The 27,075-nt window shown below is 44.5% G+C and overlaps 8 protein-coding genes across 8 annotated transcripts; 5 read left to right on the top strand and 3 right to left on the bottom strand.

The window, feature by feature from the left end:
* Positions 1-37: 37 nt before the first annotated feature.
* GL218_05525 (putative m serotype protein) lies at positions 38-1,570 on the bottom strand (the record flags this gene model as incomplete). Its single annotated transcript, XM_033582191.1, has 1 exon — positions 38-1,570. The coding sequence occupies one exon, from the start codon at positions 1,568-1,570 to the stop codon at positions 38-40; it is 1,533 nt and encodes a 510-aa protein (XP_033434345.1).
* A 1,876-nt stretch (positions 1,571-3,446) lies between these two features.
* Positions 3,447-4,019, bottom strand: GL218_05524 (60S ribosomal protein L30; the record flags this gene model as incomplete). Its single annotated transcript, XM_033582190.1, has 3 exons — positions 3,447-3,545; positions 3,726-3,880; positions 3,944-4,019. The coding sequence occupies 3 exons, from the start codon at positions 4,017-4,019 to the stop codon at positions 3,447-3,449; spliced, it is 330 nt and encodes a 109-aa protein (XP_033434344.1).
* Positions 4,020-4,434: 415 nt separating this feature from the next.
* GL218_05523 (60S ribosomal protein L10-A) lies at positions 4,435-5,377 on the top strand (the record flags this gene model as incomplete). Its single annotated transcript, XM_033582189.1, has 3 exons — positions 4,435-4,479; positions 4,698-5,082; positions 5,142-5,377. The coding sequence occupies 3 exons, from the start codon at positions 4,435-4,437 to the stop codon at positions 5,375-5,377; spliced, it is 666 nt and encodes a 221-aa protein (XP_033434343.1).
* A 3,983-nt stretch (positions 5,378-9,360) lies between these two features.
* GL218_05522 (uncharacterized protein) lies at positions 9,361-10,380 on the top strand (the record flags this gene model as incomplete). The annotated part of the gene is made up of 1 exon (XM_033582188.1): positions 9,361-10,380. One exon carries the CDS (start codon positions 9,361-9,363, stop codon positions 10,378-10,380), a length of 1,020 nt encoding a protein of 339 aa, XP_033434342.1.
* A 756-nt stretch (positions 10,381-11,136) lies between these two features.
* GL218_05521 (NAD(P)-binding protein) lies at positions 11,137-12,009 on the top strand (the record flags this gene model as incomplete). Its single annotated transcript, XM_033582187.1, has 1 exon — positions 11,137-12,009. The coding sequence occupies one exon, from the start codon at positions 11,137-11,139 to the stop codon at positions 12,007-12,009; it is 873 nt and encodes a 290-aa protein (XP_033434341.1).
* Positions 12,010-12,474: 465 nt separating this feature from the next.
* On the bottom strand, positions 12,475-13,394 carry GL218_05520 (Trichodiene oxygenase; the record flags this gene model as incomplete). The annotated part of the gene is made up of 4 exons (XM_033582186.1): positions 12,475-12,637; positions 12,718-12,884; positions 13,040-13,150; positions 13,203-13,394. The coding sequence occupies 4 exons, from the start codon at positions 13,392-13,394 to the stop codon at positions 12,475-12,477; spliced, it is 633 nt and encodes a 210-aa protein (XP_033434340.1).
* A 7,729-nt stretch (positions 13,395-21,123) lies between these two features.
* On the top strand, positions 21,124-22,938 carry GL218_05519 (Oxygen-dependent choline dehydrogenase; the record flags this gene model as incomplete). Its single annotated transcript, XM_033582185.1, has 4 exons — positions 21,124-21,421; positions 21,490-21,589; positions 21,640-22,665; positions 22,737-22,938. The coding sequence occupies 4 exons, from the start codon at positions 21,124-21,126 to the stop codon at positions 22,936-22,938; spliced, it is 1,626 nt and encodes a 541-aa protein (XP_033434701.1).
* Positions 22,939-25,473: 2,535 nt separating this feature from the next.
* On the top strand, positions 25,474-26,249 carry GL218_05518 (uncharacterized protein; the record flags this gene model as incomplete). The annotated part of the gene is made up of 2 exons (XM_033582184.1): positions 25,474-26,052; positions 26,133-26,249. The coding sequence occupies 2 exons, from the start codon at positions 25,474-25,476 to the stop codon at positions 26,247-26,249; spliced, it is 696 nt and encodes a 231-aa protein (XP_033434702.1).
* Positions 26,250-27,075: the final 826 nt, after the last annotated feature.

Here is a 27,075-nt window from a genome sequence, read left to right as displayed (position 1 = left end):
GCGTTCACGATGCCGGCTGCCCCCGTCAGTTGCTCGCTCATGGGCCTTCCGAGGCGTCGTGCTGTGCTCTGCGAGCGCCCGAGTCCGGTGAGGGGAATGCTAGGAGCCGTCTCGGGTTAGTGTGTGCAGATACAGCGTGGATTTGGTGCGCTGCGGACATAGTCATGGGTCGAGGCTTTGGCCGAGGCGTGGGACCAGCGGCGATAGACTTCGCGCGTGATAGGAATGAAGCTCCCTGAGAATCTGTTGGGGGTGGTGGGAGGTCCTTGTGTAGATTGGCACCTGGCTTGAAGTCGGAGGATTGGTCAAGAATGTGTTCAAACTCTTGGTGTTGGAGGAGCCGCTCGATGATCTTGTTAATATACAACGTAAGGGCTTTATTCTGGTCCTTAGCAGCACGGAGTTCAGTCTCAAGACGGCGCAAAGTCTCCTCATCAACAGCCTTCTCATCCCCGCCGAGAGCACCCAGTTCATCAGCTAAACTAGCCCCCGGAGTTGGTGGATTGTCGCCAGCGTTGGATCGACCTTCAAGAGCATTGAGTGCGTCTTGGTTGGCGGAAACGTTCATGTAGCCAAAATCACCCTTGCCAAACTCCCCGTGGAGTGTCTTCTCCTGGAGGAGTAGCTGATACGACTCGTTATCTTCCATCAGCCGTGCGTTAGCCATGCGGGCCTCCATAAGCAGGCGTTCAACTTCGTGCACGCGCCCGCCACCTTGATTCTCGGACTCAACAAGCTTAATCTGAGCCTCTGCGAGTTCAAGACGTAGAGACTCGATCAATTTATCCTTCTGAAGTAATAGCTTAGAATTATTCCTGGAATCACTACGCTGAATCGAAGAAGGCGGAGCGAAATTCCCATTTTCTACATTAGGAGATGAATTACTCGCTGTAATGTTGCTCGAATTAGCAATTGCGCATGTAAAAGTCATGCAATTTGGATGCTCACATTGCCTTGTTGGGCGATTTTCGTCCTCTGCGTTCTTTTGGTTGAGAGTTTCCTTTAACCTATTGATCACAGCTTGCATCTCTTCTTCGCGGTTCGCCATCTCTTCCTTCTCTTTCATCATGGAGCTCCGTTCGGCCTCATAGATTGCCTCCATCTCGCGCATCTGTCTCGCAGCTTCCCGTTTCTCATTTCTAAGCGCCTCGATTTGCTCTTCGCTCTCGTGCACCTTTTCTTCTAATTTGGCTTGCTCTTTAAGAGCATCGTCGAGTCTTGTCTGTAAAACCTCTGCTTGTTTCTTATGCTGCTCGGAAGCAATATCTGCCTTCTGTAACCGTTCCTTTAGGTCTTCGATTAGAGCAACCGTCTCGGCGCGAGCCTCAGCATCCCCAACTGTGCTAGAGATACTCAGCGACGAGGTTGTCCTATGCGTAGCAGCGGCTCGCGCTGACATTGGAGTACCGCCTCGGTTTGACCGTGTTCTCTGGGGGCTGTTGGTGGTTCCTGCACCATTTGTAGAAGAAGTCGGTGTAGACGCTCGGGTCTGCCTCGACGGAGGTGTGTTCTCGGTCGAGGAAGACCGGCCCTGCGCCGCGGATAGCGGCTTCTTAGGTGTAGCGGACATTTGTCCGATTTAATGGCGATACGCGGGTAAAGGGTAAAGGCGAATGTATATACAGGAATGCTACTATAGGTAGCCGAGTTGCGGTAGGTTTGTCTCGTCAATATATTCGAAAGCCGAAGCAATAGATACAATATAAAGTTCAACGTAATGTTGGAGAATATAGTATGATTGAATATGATAGTTGGTTGCTAGGTCAATCGCGAGTAATGAGACAAGTCGGAAACTCAATACGTTGTTGGCCGGTAGACGACGCAGGTATGTTTCTGGTTGATTTTTGGACCGTACCTTATGTTGTTTTTGTCCGAGTGGCTCATATGCGTTTTGTGGTTCGTGGATTGGTGGCGCGGGATGCACAACTCTTTGGGTCTCGGGGGAGACTTTCTTGGGTTAGAATTCGCAACGGAACATTGACAACGTGACACTGACAGCCGCTGTCCAAAGTGCTTGTATGGCTTGTATGTATCATGTATGTAGGTATGTATGTACTGTGGTAAATTCCCCGTTTCCCGTTTGTATTTCGTATAAATAGGGGACTTGGATCTAACGCGCTAGAGCTGGTTTAGACCGTTGAGCATTGAAGGCGCTTAGCCTATCTGGGTTTATCCTTTTCTGACCCTTTTTGGCCCTTCTTTAAAGTCAGGCGAGACTCAGCCACGCGGGATCACCTTTTCCCAGGGAATCACAAATCCTGACTTGGCTTTTCTGTCTCTGATTAAAAGTAAAAATAGCATGTACCTAGGTACATATATAACCAGGTGATTTGTACGTAGTTTGTAATTTGTATGTAGTATGCAGTATGTAGTATGTAGTATGTATTAGTTAAGTAGTAACGTCAACTTTACAGAATATTTGTAGAAGCTCTTTTTAAATGTTCATATCTCCAACTCCTTTTGGGTCCTCTTTCCCTTTTACCCCCCTTTCTGCTTGTAAAGTTTAATTAGCGTTTATGCGGTTTCTTATGTACTTAGGTACATAAGTCCCAATACTTTAGCGCTCGGCGACGAGTGACGGTGTGGATGCTGGATCCTTGTGGAACATGTTTTATATCAAAAGGACGCGTCCCATTAATAGGAGACTGATAAAGTATCTTCGTGATTGTACTTGCTATGATATATGTCTCCGACAATTGCCGTTTGAGGATTTCCTTGACTTTTCTTTCTTCTTAGTGGTCGAATCAGAATAAGTGATAAAGAAATCCAGACGTCAGGCGAGGTTAATTTTCATTATATGTATAAGCATGCTCACTTTCGTACTCTTCCTCCTATTGTTATTTAGTATTGTCCTTGATATATCACTCTTGGTTACCTACATGTAATTCTATAAGTATTTATACGGGTATTCTCGAAAGCTTAATACGAGATATTTCTAGACATAGGTAAACCTTATGCCAACTGGATTGGTAAATTATTTAGATATGATGATTTTGCTATATCCGTTTGTCCCGACGGGATTACGCGTGAAGACTTAGTGAATTAGGTAAGGTTTCATCTCTATTTATTCACATTGTTGAAAACTACCTCGTCAAGATACTAAGGCTAGACTTGCATCATACTTGAGATGTTCACTATATTGTAACCAACTAGTATCGTCTACTCGGGTCACAACTGATTATCACAGAGCATTCAAATCTTAGCTATAGCGCTAGAAAGAGGGATTGCCGGGTATCATTTATATTCTTTCCGAAGTCCGTAAACTTCGGTTGTATTGACATTTAGTATTGGTCTAATCGGCTACCTAGAAGAGCTCAAGGTGGAGCCTCGCAAATGTGCTTCCTAATGTGGAATTATACCAGCCGTCATCATTCATGAACAGCCAACTACGATGACCTTTTCCCAACCAATGAACCTCAACGCCGTCGAGGATGCCTTATCTAGACCTAAGCCTGTTGATCGCTAAGGATATCGGAGTCACCAGCATCAATGATGGCCATAGTGGAGCAGCGGAACAGTTTACCGCAGGCAGTACCCAGCTCAATCTATATTCAACCAAAAAGTAAGCCAACTGAATTACCCTCCAAAGCCAATAGGGCTTCTTCTCTGGGTAGGGTCGTAGACAAGATAAACCCGTCTACTGACCATAGAGACAAGAGAAAGCGGAGAATATAAAAGCATTGATATGTCTTTTATACTTGATCCAAAGAGATGTAGGAACTTACGTTGGTGCCGGAGAAGTGGTGAACCGGGGCCTTGGACAACATGGAGTAGTATTCCAGCTCGGACTTGCGTAGAGGAGGAGTGTTTCCGGAGATGATGACTAGCTTGGCCTTGCCAGATCGCAGACTCTTCAGGGTAGACTTGTAGCCGAGAGTGACTAGAGGAAATGTCAGTAAATATGGCATATTTATTTATTTTCGGTTAGGTAGAGAGATCGTACCCTTTCCGGACTTCATAACAAGCGCAAGACGCGAGTTGATGCTGTTCGCATCCTTCTTGTTCTTCTTGGGGGCCATCTTGATTGCTAGATATGAATTGACTATTCGTTGACGACGTTAGGTTGATGTTGTAGTTAGGAATGAATGGAAGTCACCAAGAGGAGGCAAAAAAAATAATTATCTTTTGCGAAAAGTCCTGGTGGGGTTACCCGTTTAGAGGCTCGCACCGCATCGAATATTCTGGTGGTCCGTGGTTTTAGCCCTAACTCCACTTTTCCTCAGGCGAATTGATAATCAATGGACCAATAAAATACCCCGCCACCAACCCACTTCGCCCGCTTATGTGACTCGCTCTTGCTTTGAAATCAAAGTAGGAATTTCACCGCAGACCTCAAAGGAGCCCCAGTCCCTCTGCTTCCTTGTCGACATCATCTTCCTCTCTACAACAACATACCCTCATCTAACGACAAATTGATCGAGAAAATCATTCAAGATGGCGCGTCGTCCGGCAAGATGTTACCGATACTGCAAGAACAAGGTGAGCCTTACAAGAATTCTATAGTTATTATATTTTTTTTACACAAAAAACGCATTTTCAAAATTTATCCGGTTGATCGCAAATGACTTGCGATTCCCTTACCTGTTTCCGATTACACATTCCACTATGAACTACATTATTTTCCACGAAACACCCGAGCGATTCATTAGATATGGATCAAATATAGGTCAAAACATACTGACGTCAATAATTCTTAGCCGTATCCTAAGTCCCGCTTCAACCGTGGTGTCCCCGACCCTAAGATCCGTATCTTCGATCTTGGCCGAAAGCGTGCGACCGTCGATGACTTCCCTCTCTGCATCCACCTCGTCTCCAACGAGTACGAACAGCTGAGCTCCGAAGCTCTTGAAGCTGCCCGCATTTGCGCCAACAAGTACCTCGTCAAGACTGCCGGAAAGGAAGGTTTCCACATGCGTGTCCGCGCTCACCCCTACCACGTCGTCCGTATCAACAAGATGTTGTCTTGCGCTGGTGCCGATAGACTGCAGACTGGTATGCGTGGTGCTTGGGGTAAGCCCAACGGTACTGTTGCCCGTGTCAACATTGGTCAGATCATCCTGAGTGTCCGAACTCGTGATTCTAGTAAGTAAAATGACGTATGCCGCAACTACAAGAATGCGTTAATTAACCTTTTCCCGTAGACCGTGCTGTCGCTCTTGAGGCTCTTCGACGATCCCAGTACAAGTTCCCTGGCCGACAAAAGATCATCATCTCCAAGAACTGGGGCTTCACTCCTCTCCGACGTGAGGAGTACCTCGAGAAGAAGGCTGCCGGCCGTGTCAAGGTTGACGGTGCCTACGTTCAGTTCCTCACCAACCACGGTAACCTTGCGCAGAACATCAAGCGTTTCCCTGATGCGTTCACTGAGTCTGCTTAAATGGATTATCGTGACAAGGAAGCAATTCTGGGTTGAGGGGACAGGCGTATAATGGATTACCATAGCACTGCTACATGACAGTCAATTCGGATCTTGCATTTACACAGTAGCATTGCTGGCTTAGTGACTTTAGTTCTATGAATTCCTAGATCAAGAAAACAGTGAAACTTACTGTATCTAGCTTCAATGTTGATTGTAATATTCCTCCTAGTATTCCCACTACATGTCTTAATTTCAAATAGAAATTAGTCCCTCCAAGTAGGCATACTTGAGGGAGTTCATATCCTCGTAGAATGACCTCTACGTGACTCTATGATTCTCGGATCCTAGCCTAAAGTTCCACAGCGGCCAGCGAAGCGTGACTCACCTCTGAGTTGGTTAGCCACGTCGTAGCTAACGTGGTGAGCTAGAGTTTAGTACCTGTTGTGACTCTTTTTTGAGAAATAACATGGATGTATTTTCAAGGGATACAATTACGGGGCAAGCTCTTTTAAGCCCAACAAGACTGGATCAAAAGATACTAGGCTTGAAGTAGGGTTTAAAAGAAGCGACTGCTTATTGTAAAGATTAAGACAATGGGGAAGTATAATATATTGAAGTCATAATTCATCATGGAAACGTCTGTAGTAAGTAAGGTATACACATTAGAAGAAATAAGCAGGTCTCTTTCGTTGAGAGATACGCTTTATATTGTATGTAGTGGATGAACTACAGTTATCACTTTAGACTAAGTGGCATTGTTGAATGGGGAAACATAAAGATATGTCATAAGCATTTTATATCAGGGGAAAAAGGTCTTGCATGTAGAAGGAAAGGAGGTATAGTGAATACATACCCTTTAAATTGTTTATTGATAAATCAAATGTGCTAAGATAAATCGCCAAAGGACTGATGTTAGGTACAGCATGAGGCATCTTACATAGCAAGAGTATATATAAGTCAAGCCTCCCTTTCACTTATAAAGAAACTTAGCTTAGGTAGTTAACCAAACTACTCATGAGGAAACGTATTAACTCATAATTAGATCGTTATCCATAACACTGTATTGGTGGTATAAATCTAAATGAGAGATAAATCGCCACTGCATAGCCTTAAACTTAAGCGTCGAGGTACCGGAGTCAAAGCTGGAAGGCAAAGATAGTATAATCCTAAGGGTTAGAGGATTTGCTTCATTTGGCTCAATGAATATCGATGGCCAGGAAATATACTCTATAGGGGGTTGACGTTGATAAGACAGTCAAACTAAACCACTAAACATATGTGCCTAATGTACTCATGCACTCTTCGGGTAACACATACAGGCTCTTTGATGTACGCGAGCTTGTTACTACCTACTGGGCTTGCTGTGGATTTACTTAGTGGAACACAACTTATTCTTACTTTATCAAGTAACTATCCGATATTGTTATATTGATAACACACGAGCATTTTGTTCACAAGACAAGGGATGTATATACTGATATACTTGCCAGTATAGGAGTGAAGTAAAATGGCGATATCGGCAATAAAATTGATTCGCCAAGATTCAGCAGACTCCTTGCATCGGTATCCGGAGTCCCTCATGCAGAGATAGGCTAAGGTAGGGTTAGTTGGAGTTCATGTGTTCTGGAATAAATCCCAGGTTAAATGTTTCGAAACAGATCGGCCGGGAATTAATATTTGACGCGATCAACCTCGAGCCTTTGGTGGCGGCTGCAGTTCTTAGACTTGGAGGATGGTCAACGCGACCTCGTGCTTTGGTCCCGTCGTATCGAAAGCCGCGTTCAGTCAGTTGCCGTTTTTATATCAGTGTCACCTCTCCCACCTCAAGTTGCCGTCCTTTCTTCTAGAGACTCGAAGTTATAGTCTAACATTTCCACCGGTAATTGGTTAAATATCGTTGATCTTTAAAAACCTTCGAACTCTCGTAGCCCATCGTAAAATGGAAACCTTATTAATTAGTGCAGCTTTGTTGTCGGGAGCGCTTAGAAGCTTTTATGTATGGAATCCACGTGTACGGGAATCGCGTCTATTTCGTGTCCGATTCGTGTGTGCATTAGAAGCCAAGCGCGCTGCATCCAGTACGTCCAGGGAGGTTACAGCGAGGCTACAGGGAAGTAACAGGGATCACCAGCCACTGAAAATTTGAAAAGGAAGTTACTATTGGCTATAAGGAAGTTACCGGGTTCTTCTAGCATCCGTTTCGTTTATCAAAGACCCACAACCGGGCGCTTCTTCTGAGTCTTTTCTTCCCCCACAATGTTTCAATGTCTCCCACTGGATGAAATGTTTGGATGGTGAGACTGTGTTGCAGCTGAATTGCATCTAGCACCATGCAGGTCACTTCTTAACGGACCAGTCATTTCTCGCATCGCGCTTTACCATAACTATCGCGTCTGTCATTTGCTCCGTTTCCGACTTCTCTGAGCTCCACGGCTGCATGGCGACGTGCAGATTTGCAAATGCACTAAAGTCGTGAGAATGACTCACTTGCCAACCATTCCCAACCAGTCCGACTTTTCTGACGTTCGTGGACTATCTTAGTAAATTTGGAGAGACTATGCCGATGAAGTCGAGAGGTAGCACGAAAAGTTTTCTGAACCGGGGGGAATATGTCGAACTGGTATAACATGCGCCTCAGGCCTTCACGGTCCCGGTTGGGTTGCGACCGACTTTCTTATATTTCAGAATATCAAGTGTCAACTTTGAGTGACTGGATTATATCTAATTCAGTTAATGCTGTTGCTATAACTGCGAATAACCTCATTTTACCGTCTCATACTCGCAGTGTAGCTCTACTATCATATATTTAGACCATCTATTATTATTCAATATCGTCCTACTTATTAACCACTTACATATATACTTCTGATCCGACTTCAGTTGTATAACTTTTCAAGTGCCCATACCATCTTCGTGACTATAGCCCGCTATCAGGGCTCCTCGAACTAACACCCCCCCCCTCAATAACATTTGCCTTAGCGACATGCTAGAGCTATGGCAACAGGACCGCAAGCATTCTATTGCCTGTGGCAGAAGGAGGCTATCCGTGAGAAGCTCTTCCAATTATTACCAAAAGAAGATATCTGCAATGTTCGACTCTCATCGTCAGCATGCTGCAATCTTGTTACCAAACGACTATTTCTACGAACCCACTTGACCTTTACTTCTAGTACCTTCACTCGACAGAGTAGAATAGAAGCGCTGTCGAGAGTAGGCCAGCATATAGAACATCTTACCTTTTATTTCCCACACTCAGAGGCTACTTTCTTACCGCCACTGGTTCACCCTGATACTGGTCGTGAGATCAGTTTCCTTTACAAGCCTCATACTTCGATGGCGTCTGTTCTGGAAAGACCTAAGTTCGCCAACTCTGGACTTGGTGAGATTCTTACACAACAATATCCGCCACTGTTCCACGCCGCATCTAATGTCCCGTCTTTCATCAATGCGATGAAGCACTTACCGAATATGAGACATCTCACTATCAAGACGCCTGGTCAGAATCCCAAGGAGAGATACCGAAGGGATATTGTGGACTATGCGCTTATTAGCCTCCGTATATCATTGGAGCGGGCGCCGATGAGAAAGCTCACAAAGCTTTCGTTATCCTCCGTCCATCCCTCCGCCTTTATCTACTTGCGACATGTTATAGGGTTCGGCTGTCTACCATCAGCTGCTCGGTGGAAGCAGATTCGGAAGTTAAATATTTCGGTAGAAGCTTGGGATTTCTATGGTCCTTCACCCGGACTTGATCATCTAAAGATGATTGACGATTATATACGCGACTTTTCAACGAATCTAGAAAAATTAACGTTTAATTGGCTAGGCCGAAAGGGTCCATGCCCATTGTCACTTGCGGCTGACCCGTTGTTTGCGCCGCCTCGGAGTTCACAGAAACTTTTCAATGAGGTTACTTCGCCCATGTACCTTTACCTCCAGCGCCCTCTAGGAAACCTATTGTATTCCGTAAATTACGTTTTATGGCCATTCGGAATGCCACCATGAACTCGTCACAGGTGGCGGAATTGATCGCAGCGCATCGACACAGTGTACGCGAGTTCGATTTTGAGAATGTTGTTTTAATTAATGATGATAGCTGGGATGATGCACTAGGACCTTTATTGAACAAATCGTCTCGTGGTAGCCGCTGGATTCGACAGTCAATGGCTACTATTACTGAAGATGCAAGCGCTCCTTCACCGGACCTATCAGACAATTTTATAGATGATCTATCAGGTGACTCGCCAGCTGTTTCGGCAGCGTCGCAAAAGCTTTTAGATGTTGATCTAAATGGCGACGAGGAAGATGATGATGAATCAGCGGAACAAAATGATGAATTTGATCTTCCTTCTGACCTAGAGGCTGCCAGGCAAGCTAGTCTTTCGTTTCCAAACAAGCTTAAGAAGCGTAAAGTCACAAAGCGTCGTCGCAGAAGAAAGGATAAGAACGAATCTCGTGAAGATGATAAACACGAGTTTCATTCACGTCATCATCACCGGCAACCTTCTAAAGATTCTATTGACCAGCCTAGTGATGAACATCGTCGTCATCGCCGCCACCGACATCAGAAACCCCAAGAATCCTTTGAAAGGCAGCCAGAAATTCATGGTTTTGACCAAAGCCGTCGGCCCTCGGATGAGTCCTTTGAATATCCTCACCATCCGCTACATTTATCTATCTCGCCACAAAGCTCTCAACATCGCTTGTTTGGCGAAGTTGAGAGCATTTATTCAACCTCGTCGCGCCGTCTGTTTGGTGAAGTATCGCAGCTCACTAACTCGGGATCCGAGCCGGAGCTCACACACTCACCTGTTGATGACTCAGACTCAGTCGTCGATGAGTATTTCCGCCCTAGTACACCTACCACTACACCGATGGACATATCGGCACCTATTCTTAGCACAGCACCTAGCATGCCTGTATTATTAGAACCTCACGTTTATGACCCCATTGCGGAGCTATGCTCCGAAATCACGGCGTACAACGTGATATTGAAGCGGAAGAAGCGCAGAGGCGTGTAGCTGAGGATGCCGAGTTTCAGACAAGTGCCTTAAAGAGGGCCAAAGAGCTTGTGCTTAGTCGGCTAGGTCGCGAATTTTCTTCCAGTAATAGCGGCTTCGGCAAGAGGGGTGTTGCCGGGCCTAAAAAAGAGTTTCGGCGCTGGGAGTTTCCTCAGCAGCTCGAGATTTCGAGAGGGGTTGTTTGGGAAGAGTACCTCTAGTGTGGGTGGCACCTTGTATTCAATGCAAGACCACAGGAGCATGGATGTACCAATCTTGTTTAGTCGGAGTTGATGATACCCAATGGGGAAACGGATGTATTACGACAGACACGATGTGATGTGCTTATGACTTCTAATGATTACGACCTACTATTATTCGATCTTTTAATTAATACTATATTCCATTTGTTCACATTATCACATTCTTCGTTCTATGTGCTATTATCTTTACAATTCATAGGATGAATTGGTAAATTACCTATCTAAAGCTCATATTTCAGGAACTCACAAGTGACTCGGCGCTATGCTACGATAGTTTCTTAGAATGCCCCTTTTAACTCATGCCTTAATCTATAGATGTCGCCCAAAACCGGTACTGAAGGTATTCCGGCGGGTTTAAAGAATATTCGAGCCGCCGTGGTCGTTTTTTGTCTGCTAAATCTTCGCCTTCCCCCATTCCCTCTTATCTCTGAGAGAAAACTAACCTGCCTCGCCCATAAGACGGCGAGATATTCCATCGTCACTATACCCCCTTCCACATTTTCGGTCCATAGGAATGGGCATCATAACGTCCCTATTCTCTCTATTCGGCCCCGGCGCCGCCCTCTGCGCCGCCTGCGAGATCTTAGCTGTGATCTGGCCGCGCGTGCGACTCTGGATGGCCAACGACGCACCGCTGACACGGTTCCTACACGCCGCGCGGGGGAAGCCGGCGTGGGCATTCGTTGCGGGCGCTGGGCAGGAGCCTATCGCTCGGGAGCTGTGCTTCGGGCTGGCTGCGCGCGGGTTCAACATCGTTCTGTACGGCACTGGGCCTGGCTGCCGCGGCGGAAAAGTTACGATGCACAGACTGCTAGCTTTCCGAGCGCAGCTTCTGAGGGCAAACCCGCAGAATAAATATCGCGTTGTGGTTGTAGATACGGACGCACAGGGCGATGCGGTGGAGGGGTTTGTGGCGAGGGTAGGGGGGTCGCTGGAGGGTGCGAATTTGACTCTGCTGATTGATTGTGTTGGCGATGCTGGTGGCATAGTCTTACCGCAGTTGAAGGCTGTGTTGATATCACTTCTTAAGCGGAATACGCCTGCGCTGATTATCAACGTGGCTTCTTCGATGCCTGGTAGCGGCTATGGGACACAGCCGTGTTATTCGCACAGGGAGTATGAATGCCTTTCTCAAGACGGCGTTAACGTTGTTTCGTGCCATATCGGCGATGTAGCTGTCGGTCATAAGGAGAAATTGTTGTTCCACCGTTCTGCACAGCGGGCACTAGCCGAGACAGTGTTACTGCATGCAGCTTCTAGCAGCAGGAGCGCTATTGTATACCCCTATTGGTCACAAGCTATTTTGCAGATGACACGGAAGACGTTGCTAGGAATGGCTGCGGATCAGCTCTTGTCTGCTACTCGCGGAGATGTAACAAAGAGATAGAATCGGTAGAATAGGAGTATGATGAAGGGGAAGATGCATACTACCTAGTTCTGTGCTGGTACTACGATGGAAATTAGCACTGGGGGTTTAGTTTTGACTTCAGAGTGTTATTTTATTGCAGTTGTTCAAGTCGGGCATAATGTAAGATCGAACCATGAAGCATCAATAGTCAACTTGCGCGATCGACTTGACTACCTAGGTACTTAATGTAAGTCAGATGACACTCGCATATACGTAAATAAAATGATTTATATTGTATTAAAGCTAAAGGTCTTGCTAAAGATTGATACATGATCAAGAACATTCATATTATTACTAAAATGATTAGTAGAATCATAATCTGAGCGGAGGCAACTATAGGCGATATTTTTATGGGAAAGTCCAGTAGAAAAATATTTCCAATGTTTCATACAGGTTGCTAACAAATCATGCATATTACATAGAAAGGGAATATATTCTAAGATATCACGCATATTTAATTCGAACCCCTTTAGAGTCTTTTGATACTTCACCAATGAAGTCTTCCCGCACAATTTGAATATCCCGAGCCCAGTTTGTATCATGCAACTTAAAGTTATGTCGCCGAAACATAACCGCTAAGGTGATATACAAATTTGCCATTGCAAGACTACAAACACATTCGTTAATTAGGTACCTATCTTAGTGGTATACTTGGCTATGTTTTTAGGCAGGATGGCATCGACTTACTTCATGCCAAGGCACATGCGACTTCCACGGCTGAATGGTACAAAGTAACGGTCAAGCCTTTCGGGATTTGGATTTGATGATAGCCAGCGTTCGGGTAGGAACTTGTCTGGCTCATCAAAGACGTCGGGATCTAACAAAACGTCGCGCAGTGACATGCCAACAGGGGTCTATAATCACCATATTTCTAATTAGCCCGCCACAGTCGGCCTTGAAATAGTGAAAGCGGCGATAATAGGAAGTAGAAAGGTAGTTAGAGCAAGTGACCTTCTAAAGAAGTATAATAAATTAGGTGATGGGGAAGAAGCCTATAAAATTCACTCACACCAACAGGAAATATCCAGTCCTTGTAGTGGAGAGGTTTCTCTGGAGAGATCACTGGTAGCCGTGAAGTTATTATTGCTTGGACACGAAGGCTCTCCTTAATGACTGCAGTCTGAAATATTTGCGTTAGTAGACCCTTGTGGCGTACTGTAATTGTGTCTTACAAGCCATGGTAAGTTTTCTAGCAGCTTCAAAGGAAGCCTAGAATTCGGATCCGGCATTGCCTCGTTGAGCTCCGCTTGAAGCCTCGAGAGAACGCTGTCGGGGTTGGTTAATATATTGTATGCTGCCGTTGCTAGAGTTTGGCTTGTCGTCTCTGCCCCTGCTAGAATAATTTCAAAGCCTTCTTGGCCCATACGTTCAGGGAGCTTATCCGAAGCACAGAGTGTCTTGCTTGCTAATATGCTATCAAATATAGTTGCAAATCTTCTCTGTGGGAGACTAGAAGGCTGTGCCGCAGGTTTGGTATCCCTTGTAGACCGATTGAATGCCTGAATGGCCGTAAATGAAAGTTTGCTCATATTCTACCGTAATATATAATTAGCATGAGAAGCATAATTGGGCGCATAAAGCAATTCCATACGTGACGTAATACCACGACTTTGGCCATATTAGGAAACATTATCTCTAAAAGCCAGACTGGGAACTTTAGAGCTAAAGGGGCAGCCCAACTAATCCGCTTAAGAATGTGAATTTGGCTTGTCATGGCGAGTATTGTTTTTAACCAATTTTCGGCCCGGGTACGATTCTCATGGAGATTCCAACTATTATCTTCTCCGAAGCAATATGCCATTAAATTGTCAGTCATCATTGTAAGGAAATTCAATCGCAGTTCGGCAGTATTATCTTGAGATATGTCTTCATCTATACGACTCAGAAGTTTATCCACGTTGTCATAAAGTAAAGTCTCGGATTGGGCAATTACTGTCTTGGAAAAGTAAGGGCTTAATACGTTGCGTCGTCTTTGGTGAATGCTATGGGCAACTGTACCAAAGGCTATATATGAAAGTTAGTAATCAATAAGTCACTGGCCAGTTCAGTTAACTTACTGCCTTCTGTTATTCCTGCCATATGAGCCGCCGGTGGGTATTTGTCACGAATATCCTGGATGGTATAAGTATGCTTGAGCTGCGCTATCGTCTGTGACTCCCGTACTTACGTGCCGGGTATTCACATAAAGAATGTTAATCCATGAGGAGTCTTTAATATGGATCTCGTGGGGGGTGATACGGACTACGGGACCTAATTATCTCATTAAACGATTTATTTCGTGGCACAAGATGCTCCCTTACCATAAATATGATGCAGTCTGTTGAGCTGAAATGAGAATTGACCTCCGGGTTGTACTAGGAAGTCAAAATAAAACTCATAAAGCCCAGTAGCTGCAGCAAGCTTGGGACCAGGGAATCTAGATAAGGGATGAAAAAAAAGGCGATATATGATTATAGAGAGTCTGTAAAAGAAACCAATGGCAACTAGTAGTAGAAAGAGGAGTGAAGGGGCCATTGGAATAACACAATAGTGTTCCAAAGAACTTAGAATATCTCTATAGCATGTTATCTGGGAGGCTTTACTTTTCGCTTTTGTTTAAGGACTTAAGCCACTCCTTTGATCGCAATAATTAAGATAACTAACTCGAGATACGCTATATCTATAACGTACGTAGGTATTCCATCTATCCGCGGATTAGGAAAGAAAGGGAGAGTGTCTGATCCTTCGTACCTATCGTAACCCCAGATGGGACATGTAATATAAATGATACTTCTAGTATGTACGCACAGCCTTAGGTCGTGGCCAAGAAGATTGAACTCGAGCACTCGACTAAGATAAGCAGCCCCAGTGGCGCGAGAACCCGGCCTAGGACTGAGACATAGGTAGTACGTAAGACAAGTAAGATTTTGGCGTCGGCTAGAGATGAGATGCGCGTAACCTGTAGATATTAGGATGAAGGTTGCACGGATAGGAATTAGTGGCACTCGACGACTTCCTGCAAGGGCTTAATATACTTACTTGATGAGATGATACGGGCTAATTATAAGTGTGTTCAGGCTTGTACTGTGCTGCCGAAGATGGACTATTGAGCTATAGTACGACTACCCGGCTCACCAGTCAGATTAAGCACATAGCTATTCCAGGGAATTCTCGCTCATTAGCTCGCAACGAATGTTCCCTGATCGGCCTGCGTGACGATGCAAGCAAGTAGTAGGATCGCAGCTCTGTTGGGGCAATCGGATGCTACCTGTACTACGTGTATGTTTACTGACCGTGGTGCTGTGTTCAACAGGGCGTTGAAGGTAATCGATCTACATAAGAATGTATGTTGCATATGTTAAAAAAGAGCAAAGTTATCTGAAGAATAACTATATCATTAATGATCTGTTGTTTTGACCAAATCTACGTCGACTGATTTATATTTGTACACAAAGTCTGTGAAGAATCCATCATGATGACGACCACTATTGCGATAAATGCACGAAAGATGAGGTATACAGGGGGTGCAATGGTATAATCACAAGGTTAACTTATCTTTGTGAAAGTCTTTCTGATTATGTGGACAGGCTGCCCTCAAGGACAGTGGTGTGGACGACAACTTGAAGACTCATGATAAATGCGAAGATAGTGCCGCCCCTGTCGATAATGATATAAACAAGCTGTGCCATACTTCGTCAGGGCGGGTGTGGCTAAGCAATAAATTGCAGTCATGCCCTCCGCAGTCATCGACACAGAGACACATTGGGACATATCCCTTGACAACTGAAGTTGCCCCATGGGCCAGAAATACCTTGGCTAACTATCAGCCAACGAGCGAAGTTCTAGAACTTATTGAACCGTTTGCGGCCGAATTCCACAACTTGCTTGAAAAGGAGAGAGAATCCAGCTCCGGCTTGCATGACCTTGACGTGATTGAGCTGACATACCAATGTACTCTAGAAGTTGGTGCTGCCATTGTTTTAGCTGCAGATGCTACTGATGACCCGATGGAACTATCAATTCAACTCCATACATCAAGGGCCGGGAGAGACGACCACTTCATTTCGTGGGGAAGGCTACTTACAGGCCTTGAATGTGACCCCCCTATTATCGTCCAGTTTCCCTTTTACCTGCTGATGTGCCAATCTTTTACCTTTGAGCCGGTTACTAGCAGAGAGGACTATGTGTATTCTGCCTTGACCGGTATAGACTGGGTAAGGATATCGTCCTTTTCTTTAATCCCTCTAAAGAGACCTTCTGTTTGTGAGCGTATCCGAACAAATAGGCACTTAGTATATAACTAATGGTTCCTATATCGAGAATCTTTAACTTCTTAACGGAAGCGCTTCTTGGTGAACACCAGCCATGGGCTCCGCTAATTGGTTTAATGCTACAGGTCAAGGGGAATAATGAATTTAAGAATCGCATAGACGCTTTCGAAACTTTAGCGCGGGCATCCGTGCCGTATCTTGACGACACTAAATCCGGCGAAGATCGTTGCTTCTGGCGAATTGCGCTTGGCTATCTCCAGGCCATCAATGGCTGCGAGAACGTCAGGTGTTTTAAGACTCCTAGAAAAGCTTTTATTGAACATGGGCTGGACTATGATCTGATCATCGCGGCCCGCGCTTTGGACACTACTGGTACCGCATATATGCGCCGGGATGGTGCTGCATGGCTCGACAACGAAGGTATGGATTCAATCCTCGGCAGTGCCGTAGCGAACGATATAATGGATCTCCATACCGATATTATGACTGGAGAGACACGAAACCTACTTCGTCTTCTATACCCTCCTTTTGACAAGATCAACCAAAGCATGCAAACCACATCTACTATTTTATCGTCTATGCTCTGCGAAGTTTTCAGGGGCCATCACCGAGCACGAATGCACAATCGTGAGGATGGGCGCGTCTCATCAACCTCACCGGCATACAGTTTCTGTCGGGCCCGTCACCGACGTATTTTCGAAACTCTCGAGCTGTATATCAATAAGTACCCCCAGTTCTGGGAATGGTAAGTTGTGTTAATTATTATAATCTACATTTTGATATCCTTGCGGAGGTACCTCTCTTATACCGTATATTAATCAATTTAAATCTTCAACACCTCCTACCTCTATGGAAGTTTCGGCTGTTTCGTCGCGCGAGAGCTTAACGGATCCTTCTAACGTTGCAACTCTAGGACTTGGAAAATCTATGATATGGCGAAGTCTCAAGTGACCGAAGCCGGCATCGCCGAGCCCCTAATATGTGGGCTTAGGAGGGCTGGTACACGGTCTCAGCTGCCTGTATCTCCCACCAATAAGTTTTTCCACCTATGGTATGACATGGTGGAAGATGGTTCAACGCAACTGGTTAAGAAGCAACCTTTAGGCGTAAGTGAAGACTTAGGTCCTATCATACGTGACCTCCACAGTCTCTGGCATCGACAATTGCTCGATGATAACAAGAAGCCTGGATGGGGCCGTGAATTCGACTATAGGTCAGATATGCTGTTAGGTGACGCGGGGAAAATCCTGGAACGTAGAGACGGTATATCTGAAGATATGTCTAAGTTCATCATTGCTTACGGGAGACTGAGCATGGGTCTACCATATGTAGCGTATCATACTATTGACGCTATCATTATGACTTTTGGAGTTTTGGGGTAGTTATAGGGCGAGGGATACTTGAGTACAGGTTTAGGAGTATAGGGAATATTATAATGCCAACACTGGGGTTATTGAAACGTGTTGCTCCAAGCGGCAAGATCATGTATTAGGAAAGACTTGCAGATTGAAGCTATCTTGAGAATGCTAAACTAGTATGGGTCTATTCTGCCTAGGCTTACTATTACAACGTACTTATGCTAGTGGCTTTTTACTATACTACCTATATTCCTAGCCGCTAGACTAGCCCTGTACACTGTAACAAGAGGAGCCCTTTAACTACATACCCAGAGAGGTACATGTTTTTAGTTTCCCCCAATTCAGCTACGATATCCCTAAATTTCTCACAAGAACTCGTATTATTTACCTAGGTACCTATATAACAATTTCTAAATACCTAATTTTCAGATTTGCACTCAAGTGGCTTCTGGCAGCAGAGTATGTCTCACCAAGAGTTCTAATAGAGACAGGGGTTGTTTGGTGTTGCTATACCGGTGAACCAGTTCTCGCATTAGGTTAGGTAATTTAGGTATCTAAAGGACAGGATCCGATATCTCGTTCCGTTGGCGCAATAACATACCGTAATGATTAATATAGATTAATGTATAGATTAATATATATGTGCGCATTGAATCCTTCTGTAGTCGACCGGATGTTACGTAGACGGCTGCCTTCGCCACCTAGGCACCTATGCTTCCGGAGGCTCCGAGACAAATACTTGCCAGGATTCATGAAACATCTAGAACAAAGAACATGATTTGCATAGACGTAGAACTTCTTAGGTAGTTAGAGTTCCTTGCGGAACAACAAAGTTGTTTCCATGCTGTTTGGTTCCACCTCGTGACAATACTGTGATCCAATCAGTTGTCATATCGTATGAATAACTTTTGCCATGAGACATATCCAAGTAATAAACTTACCGCTACATGTACGTCCTCAAGTGCGGGAGTACAGTATGCAGCCTGCTTATATTATTCAAAAAGACTCAAGATATGCCACATAGGTAGGAATAGTAAAACATGTCTAGGTAGGTAGCCAATTAGATTTAAATAAGCAACGTACTGTAGCACTCTTGCACTTGAGGACATATATTAAGTACCTATGGGCGGTACGACGCCTTCGTGTAACGATATAGCCGCCTTCCTGCTCATTGCTTACATTAGATCCTAACATATCACTTCAAACATGGGTACATCCATGTAGGTATAGCCTTTTAATATTCATACTCAAGGGTAAACCTTTTGCACTATGTCTAACTCGTATCCCGCATAAGTCACTGATATTCCTGACCATGAGCTATCGACTACTTGTCACAATTGCCTGTCGTGTTACCCTAATCTGCTCATTACCGAAGACCACCCTGCCGCTTAAATCCTGTCCCGAGTAGGGATTCTCTTGTGCTTGAATCCTTGCTTGATATGTACCCATATCCGCAAGCCCCCCGCGGATATCGTACTCGCTATCCGAGAGTTGTTCGAACTCGGCTGCCATTGATCGTGAAGAGTTAATTGTCTCCTTGTGGTCGTTCTTAACTAATGACCTTAACCTTATACTAAGATTGTGGGCCGAGCTTCCGCCTAAACTATGATGCTGGGTGCCAGACAATGAGTTGAGTACTCGGTCTAGGATGGGTTTGAGAAGGGGACTGCAAGCTACCATGATAGCGATTCCGGGCTGAATAACCACGAGATAATTATTGCTAACTGTGGAATAGCTCAAGTCACTATAATGAGTTTAAATGTGATATAAAGCCTAACAGCGGAGACGGCCATAGTACTGTTTGTCTGTCAGAATCATGGGTAATACCTATGTAAAATAGTTACAAGAGAAACACGTAGTGGAAGAAGGAAGAGTTAGAAGTTGGACGGCTACTTACATGAGTCCAGCACCGAATATTATCAACAAGGCAACCTTGTGCAAAGTCCTGATCCGTAGTTTTAGCAATGGCTTCAATGGAAGCGCTATGAGCATAAGGTCTGTCATTATGTCGACCACCGCGACCGAGGTGAACCCTATCGTCTGGTTACCGCACGTCCCACGTACGGTTGGGTCCCAGTTGAGCTCAACGGGTTGACATATTAACACGCCAATTAAGATAGTCTGTAGTGTCCAAGCTATCGAAAACCCCATGACAACATTTGCAGCTATTCGAAAACGACGCGTAAAAAAGATACGTTGGAGACATCTCGCAATGCTTAATTTTACTAACCCCAAACATGCGGCAAACAGAACTTGAGCCGCAAATACAGTCCGAGAGAATATCTCGAGTTGATGAGACTCTAACTGCGTGACGTGTAGTCCGGCACCGCCTAAAACGCTCACTTCAATATATATTAGTGGGATCAGAAAAGATATCGGCGAAGGCAAAACCAACTAAGAACAGCATTGACACACAAACCATAGTATGTCAACTGCGATATTCATCGAGGCCCTTAGTAAATTGACCGCTCATTATAGATAGGAGACGAACCAGGGCAAGATAACAAAGAATATCCTCGGGTAGTAACGAAGACATCCCTGCATACGCCGCGTCAATATTCGCATACCGACCCACAACGAGACTAGAGTGCCCATGGTAATCGTTATCGCGAGGATAGGGCCGCTGTTCGCCTTTTCTGTCATTGTATAAGTAGTTAGAAGATCCGAGGATATACTTAATATCTATGAGATAAGTAAAATTTGGACTGGGCTGATATTGCAACTGAACGAGTATACTTTCATCTTGTAAGAATCTAATCTCACAGGAAAGTGAACGACTGAATCAGGTACTTTACTTTTTAATGCCATAGATACGTGCCCAAAGTTAAGTAGGTAGGTAATTAGTAAAGTGTTGATCTTGATCCTAAGTATATCATATTTCTCGTCCCGTGAATTACCTTCGAGATACATGAGTGTAAATCAGGTATTATGGATATACTTGTAGTGTGGTAATACAAGCGGCTAGTCATATCCTTGAACGACTGAGACATTTACGACAAAATGGATGCAGCTATATTGGTAATCTGGTGGCATATTTCGTACTTCTTGCCCGCATCCTTATCCAAGTTTAATGTGCCCAGTTTCGATTATTATAACCCAAAGGGTATGCATCTTAACAGCCACAAGGATTCCTGTGTGAAGAAGTAAACCACGAGTCAATTTTCAATTTATAGTGGCATATAATAGGAAAGACAAGAGTGGTAAGTTACACATATGTAAAAGTTTTAACTAATAAAGATTTAGTAACTTTTAACATAAATTAAATTAAATTAAATTATTATTTTATTATAATATTAATGTATCACTTCATATTAAAATTAAAATTTTATTTAGTTTTTTTTCTTTTGATACTGTTAAAGGGGTTCTATTTTTACCCGTGACGGTAGCGAGCGAAGCTACGGCCTATTTAACGAAGCCTAGAACCTCGTCCTTTTCTCTGGAACGGATTGCTCACTACTATCATTTTATTCTTCCGCTTCACAACTATGGATTCCTCTCAAGTATCCAGCATATTCTGGGATTATATATTTGTAGGCGGTGGCCTTGCAGCGTCAGTTGTTGCCCACCGGCTTTATCAATTTGACTCGTGCCTCAAAATCCTTCTCGTGGAGGCAGGGCCCAATGCAAATAATCGATCTGACATTGTCTGGGTGAATTCTACCAATTTAATCGGCGGTGATTTTGACTGGAAAGACCATAGCGTTAAGCAGTCCCACGTCGATGGGCGAAGTATCGATCTGCCAAGTGGCAAAGCCCTTGGTGGAGGTACGGTTATTAACACTGGTACGTCGTTAAACTATTCAACCCTATGAATAATTTTCGGACATATTAAGCTGAAGCTATCCTTACAGGAGGGTGGCTTCGGGGCGATAAGATCGACTATGATATCTGGGGCTCATTGATCAACGACGCGCGCTGGAGCTACGAGGGTCAGCTTCCATTCATGCGAAGGTCGGAAAGTTTCCTAGCGATACTATTCATCCGGACCAACACGGTCATAGCGGACCTGTGTCTATCCAGACAGCTGCCTCAACCGGTCGCAAATTCCCGCTTCGTGAATACACGTTACGATCATGGGCTGAACTCGGTGTTAAACCCTTGCCGGAACTTGATGCCAACTGGTACAATCGCGTAGGAGTTGGTGATCTGCAGGAGAATAGGAAGGACGGCAGGCGGCAAATCGCCTCAGTTGTATACCCACTTGACGGTGTCACTGTCTTGACTGACACTCTAGTGGAGAAGGTGCTGATCGAGAACCCAACCAAGCACGAGGGCAGCATTGCTGTCGGAATCCGGCTGGCCACTGGCACCGAGATCCGCGGACGTGAAACCATCGTCGCTGCCGGTGCCATGCGTACACCACAAGTACTGATGCTTTCTGGCATCGGACCAGCTGCTGAGCTCGGGAAATTTGGCATTCCTGTCCTGGTAGACAACCCAGACGTCGGCCAGAACCTCGCTGACCATGCTCTTTTTTTCCACACATGGAAGGTTAAAGATCCTAAGGCTGGTTGGGCGATTGGATCACCTAACCCCTTGTTCAAAGAACCGCAATACGGCTGGGGTCAACCGTTTGATTTAATCGTGTCTTGTGACGTAGAGAAAAAGGGTCTTGCTGCCGCTATCGCAGAAGATGAGGGTGCTATTCCCGATCCAGCTACCCATCCACTTCTCGCTAACGAACGTACGTTCTATGAGCATGTCTTCATGTACGTCGGTGCAGCGGATGGGTCACTAGTTACGTTGGGGACTATTACAATGTTGCCTACAGCTCGAGGATCAGTAAAGCTTGCGTCAGCCGATATTAAGGAAGCACCACTGATTGATCCTAACTTCTTGGGCACAGCCGTAGATCGGTATGCAATACGCGATGCTGTAAAGATGCAGGTCAAGTTTGCCGGGAGCGATGCTACGATTATTGGCCGAGAAATTCTCGATGGGGAGGTCGGCGCTCCAGGGTTTGATAGCGTCCTGACTACAAACTCTACTGACGAATACATCGATGCACGCATCCGAGGTGGATTAGGGTAAGTACCTATCTTTAATTATCAATTCTTATACTGTCTAGTTTTATACCAGGACTAACAGGTTCGTTTAGTACGAGCGAACACCCTATGGGGACCGCAGCAATGGGTAAAGTGGTGGACAACAACTTGAAGGTAAAAGGAGTGAAGAATCTACGCGTGGTCGACGCCTCAGTCTTCCCAGTTGTTATTACCGGGCACTTACAGGTTGCTGTATATGCTTTAGCTGAGCAAGCTGCTGAGATTATCCACGCCGAACGTAGCAAGCCTGCATAACTTGGAAGTGTCTCTGTACCCTACCTAGGTATCTATTTCAGTTAGCTGAGGCCCGGGCTCGTCCCTCCTTTATTTATGATAATTATTTGATGTGATTACTTATTGCATAAAAGAGGTGTGCAGATGGGAAAGGCTTAAAACACCAGTTAGACTCAAAGGTAAAATCTCATCTAAGTACCTCGTAAGATCAAGTTTTTAAAAGGTTAACTGAACAAAACTGAATTAGGTACCTAGGTACCTGTTATTGTTGAAATTGTAATGATGACTTTTTACGCTATTTGAACTTATCCATAGATCTGATTATTTACCAGTCTGAAAATTAGCCCTACACCGTGAACTAAACAATCCCTATGTATCGCTACACAGTATAAAATATCTACATTAACACTTTACTTCTACGTTGAATTGGGAACCTTAAGGATAACTGAGAACTCTAAGGCGATGAAGACAATATAGCCTCCTAACATTGCCCCTCTAATCCAGTCAGAATATCTCGCGTTGAACTATACGGCTAGCATAAAAGCAAAGGCTGCACGCCACATCACTGCTAGCTCAGTGAGAATGACATTGTCATGGCTAAACATGTATCTAGATACGTCGACCATAATATTTTCCATACAGAGCGAAAGTAGAAAAACGTTGCTTCCGGTTGAAGTGGCCACGAGGATGTCCGTATGACCTTCGATGGTCACTTGTGATGGCAATGAACTTTTTGTAGGCATGGAGAGAATTATAACGCTGATAAAATTTTCAGATAGCCCGATAGCATCGGCGATGTTATCGCTGCGTGAGACAGTATGCTGCATTTGCTGGATGTGATAAAGTGGAAAAAGTTCGGAGTTACCAGAGATTGTGATAACTTCGTATATCAGCAGGATGAATATTGTTTCACATTTTATATTTTACATTTCTAACTTCCCTATTGCTCCATCTTAGTTAAAAAGCTGAGCCAAGACTAGGCTTACTGGGGATCCGATCCCTAGCTTACTGAGTTGGAAGCTTCCTAAAGGGGTATTGATTGCTATTACTACATAATTGCCAATAGTAGCTCCTAATAGAATTCTTACTGAACTGACAAAGGAAGGGTTAGGAGGAGGAAATAAGTCGTTACCATAAAACATCTTACCCCTCAACTTAACTGTGGCTTAAAAGCCAAGACTGGATGCGGGTATCCGAAAGAAATCCACGTTTGCTATTGCAACTCCCCGAGATAACTTACCATAGTAATACATTTATAATGTTCAAGTTTCTTTCAATGTCGCCTTGATTCATACTAACTACGCAGAAAATCTCAGGGGCAAGGTCAAGTGCATATTATCGCCTTAACATTTATCGTAGCTTGGTATCTACAACAGCTACACAATAAGGGAGAAAGTATGGACTACCAAAAACTACTACTCGCTCTCTTCACCGTTGCCGCTGTGGTCCGAGCAGCACCGTTTATACAACCAGTGTTATTCCACGCCACATCTGTTATCGAGGTCTCGAGTGATGGGGCCTGGGCGGATCACACGATATGCCCAGCCGACTACTTCAGCTACATGACAGAGAAGGGCTTTTTCAGTTTCGGCTGGTATGTTCATCCACCGCATCATCTTGTTTCTACTTGTTGATTGCTGATTTTGTGTCTTCAGGTGGAGATTAAGAAGTAACAGGGGTAATGCAACGTACTTCACGCCAGATGCCGATCCGTTCCACTGGTTCGAGCTTGGCGAGAGGGAGTCGTGTGACAGCGTTGCCGGAACTTGTCTTTACAGCACTCAAAACGTACCTATTCACTTTGAGAATTATGCACAGCCGCCGCCTTGCGCACCAATTCCACTCAAGTACATTGAACAATCGCTTAATTTAGGAGAGGGCGATGAGGATCAAGTAGAATTAACTTACACTGATGATGACGGGGTCCAAGCTCAAGGGTTGAGCACGAGACGAAAACTTAGCGGTGACCCTAGTGTAGCGGAGATATGTCACAAGGCGCTACGCATACTGAAGCAGCTTTACGAGCAACACGATATCGATCTGGGATTTGAGATTGGGAATCCATGTGCGCAAGAGACAAGTATAGACCAACAGGAGGTATTAGAGTTATAATTACCTTAGGGATGAATATAAGCATTAGTTCTTGGAAGAGAAGTTGAGAATGCAACTCGTAACGACGAAACCCCTTTCAAAATATGAATTCTACATGTCTGCCACTTACGTTATTATTTTCAGACCTTCAATTAATAGCTCTAACACAAGTGCTTAACATAGTTAATTGTTATTAAATTAAGTCAATATTCAATTAGTCTTTGCGAGCGGTTATACGCATAAGTTGAAAGACTTTAGAAATAGTTAGTTATAGATAACTATAACTACCTAGAGTTAGGGTTAGCTTAACATGTGCTAAGAAAGACAACTGTCAACCCCGCTATACTGCCCGATGATATGCGGGTCGCGTTTAGGAATGGTATTATTCTGATTTGTAAGTCTCATTTTGAATGCCGACTAACTTAGGTAAACACTGTTAAAATTACAAATCTTCAACGATATATCATGTCCTTGACACAGCCTACCGTTGTGCTAGTACCTGGTGCATGGACGCTACCTGGTGCATACCGAAAACTGGTTGATGCACTCCAAGCAAAATCCTTTACTGTTCATGTACCGGCTTTACCATCAAATAACGGTGCTCGACCGCCCAATTCATCACACGATGCTGATGTGGCGGCTGTACGCGAAATAGTCGAGCCTCTCGTTAATGATGGCAAAGAGGTTATTCTATTCATGCATTCGTACGGAGGTGTCGTGGGAACGAATGCTATCGAGGGTCTCACTCGCAAGGATCGCGAAGCCAAGGGCGTTTCCGGTGGCGTTGTTTATCTGTTCTACTTGTCGGCTTACCTTTTAGCCAAGGGCCAGAGTATTTGGACCCTAATTGAGGATCTGGGTGTCTCATTGGAGAGCATCCCAGAAATTACTTTTGAAAAAGATGGCACCTGGTTTCTTAATGATCCTGTTCAGGCTTTATGTCACGACGTAAGTCTTGAGGATCAGGAGGAACAAAAACGGCAATCTACGCATCATAACTTGGACGCTATTAAGGGGAAGACGGTGTACGAAGCCTGGAAAGATGTGCCCGAGCATATATCTTTACTACACAGGATCGTCGCGTGCCGCCCATTCTTCAAGACTTGTGCTTCGCAAATACGAAGGAGGCTCAGGTCGCTATTAAGAAAGTAGTACTGGATTGCGCGCATGCGGCATACGTAAACTATCCGGAGAAACTGGCCGACCTGGTGGTTGAGGCGTCTCGTTCCACAGGCTTGTGAGACTCGTTGTTACTGATTGGATTTGTCTTTGAGCAGACTCGGCGTTTTATTCAGAGATCCAGGAAATATAGAACTAAGTCTATCAAGATAATAATAAAAAATAGTATATGCTCTATATTAGTCTATGGTGTATCCATCAATCCTCTAGCCGCTCTGGCGCCTCGTGCTATTGTTGTCAGCAGCGATGGTCATCGTCTCAACCTGATTTGTGATATGCATATGCACACCTGCGTAAACGTGCCACCTTGATAATAAGTTATCGTATACTTAATTGGGTTTCGATAAACGGAGCTAAATCTTTGGGATGGTTGGGACTGTGTTAGGCACGTACCTAAGTAACCTGAGTATCTATGAATATAATAATAGTCTTAAATCCTCGCAGAGGGGTGTATTGGGGGACATATCGGGTTAAATTGTGTCAGATCAACTTGCTCAATTGGAGGTAGTATTCATGCAAGTTCCCCGAGAGTGCATGAGACTAATGGTATCTTATGGGTTACCACATACGAGATGGTCATAGTTTTTTTTTATTGGGCATAGTTCAGTTTACTCTCTCTATTAGCTCTTTATGTATCTTTCCAAAGACACGTGTGGAAATATAAGTAAATTTACATCATTCAGTTTGAGGTATGGAAATGATATATTAGGTATATAAATGTCTTCATAAACTAGGAATTAGTTTACTTTGGCTTATAAATATTTTAGTAGCCGAATCTAAGGAATATCTTGACAAGTGTACTTAACTTATAGGGAATGCCTTGTTAAATAGACTCATTGGAGAGCGGGACGCAGAAGGGTCAATCAGCCAAGTACGACGTACATATGT

This window comes from Daldinia childiae (genome assembly GCF_008694065.1).
Source record: "Daldinia childiae strain JS-1345 chromosome Unknown Scaffold5, whole genome shotgun sequence".
NCBI lineage: Eukaryota > Fungi > Ascomycota > Sordariomycetes > Xylariales > Hypoxylaceae > Daldinia > Daldinia childiae.
Note: the sequence above shows the minus strand (reverse complement) of the source record. Positions and strands in the feature narration are given on the sequence as shown.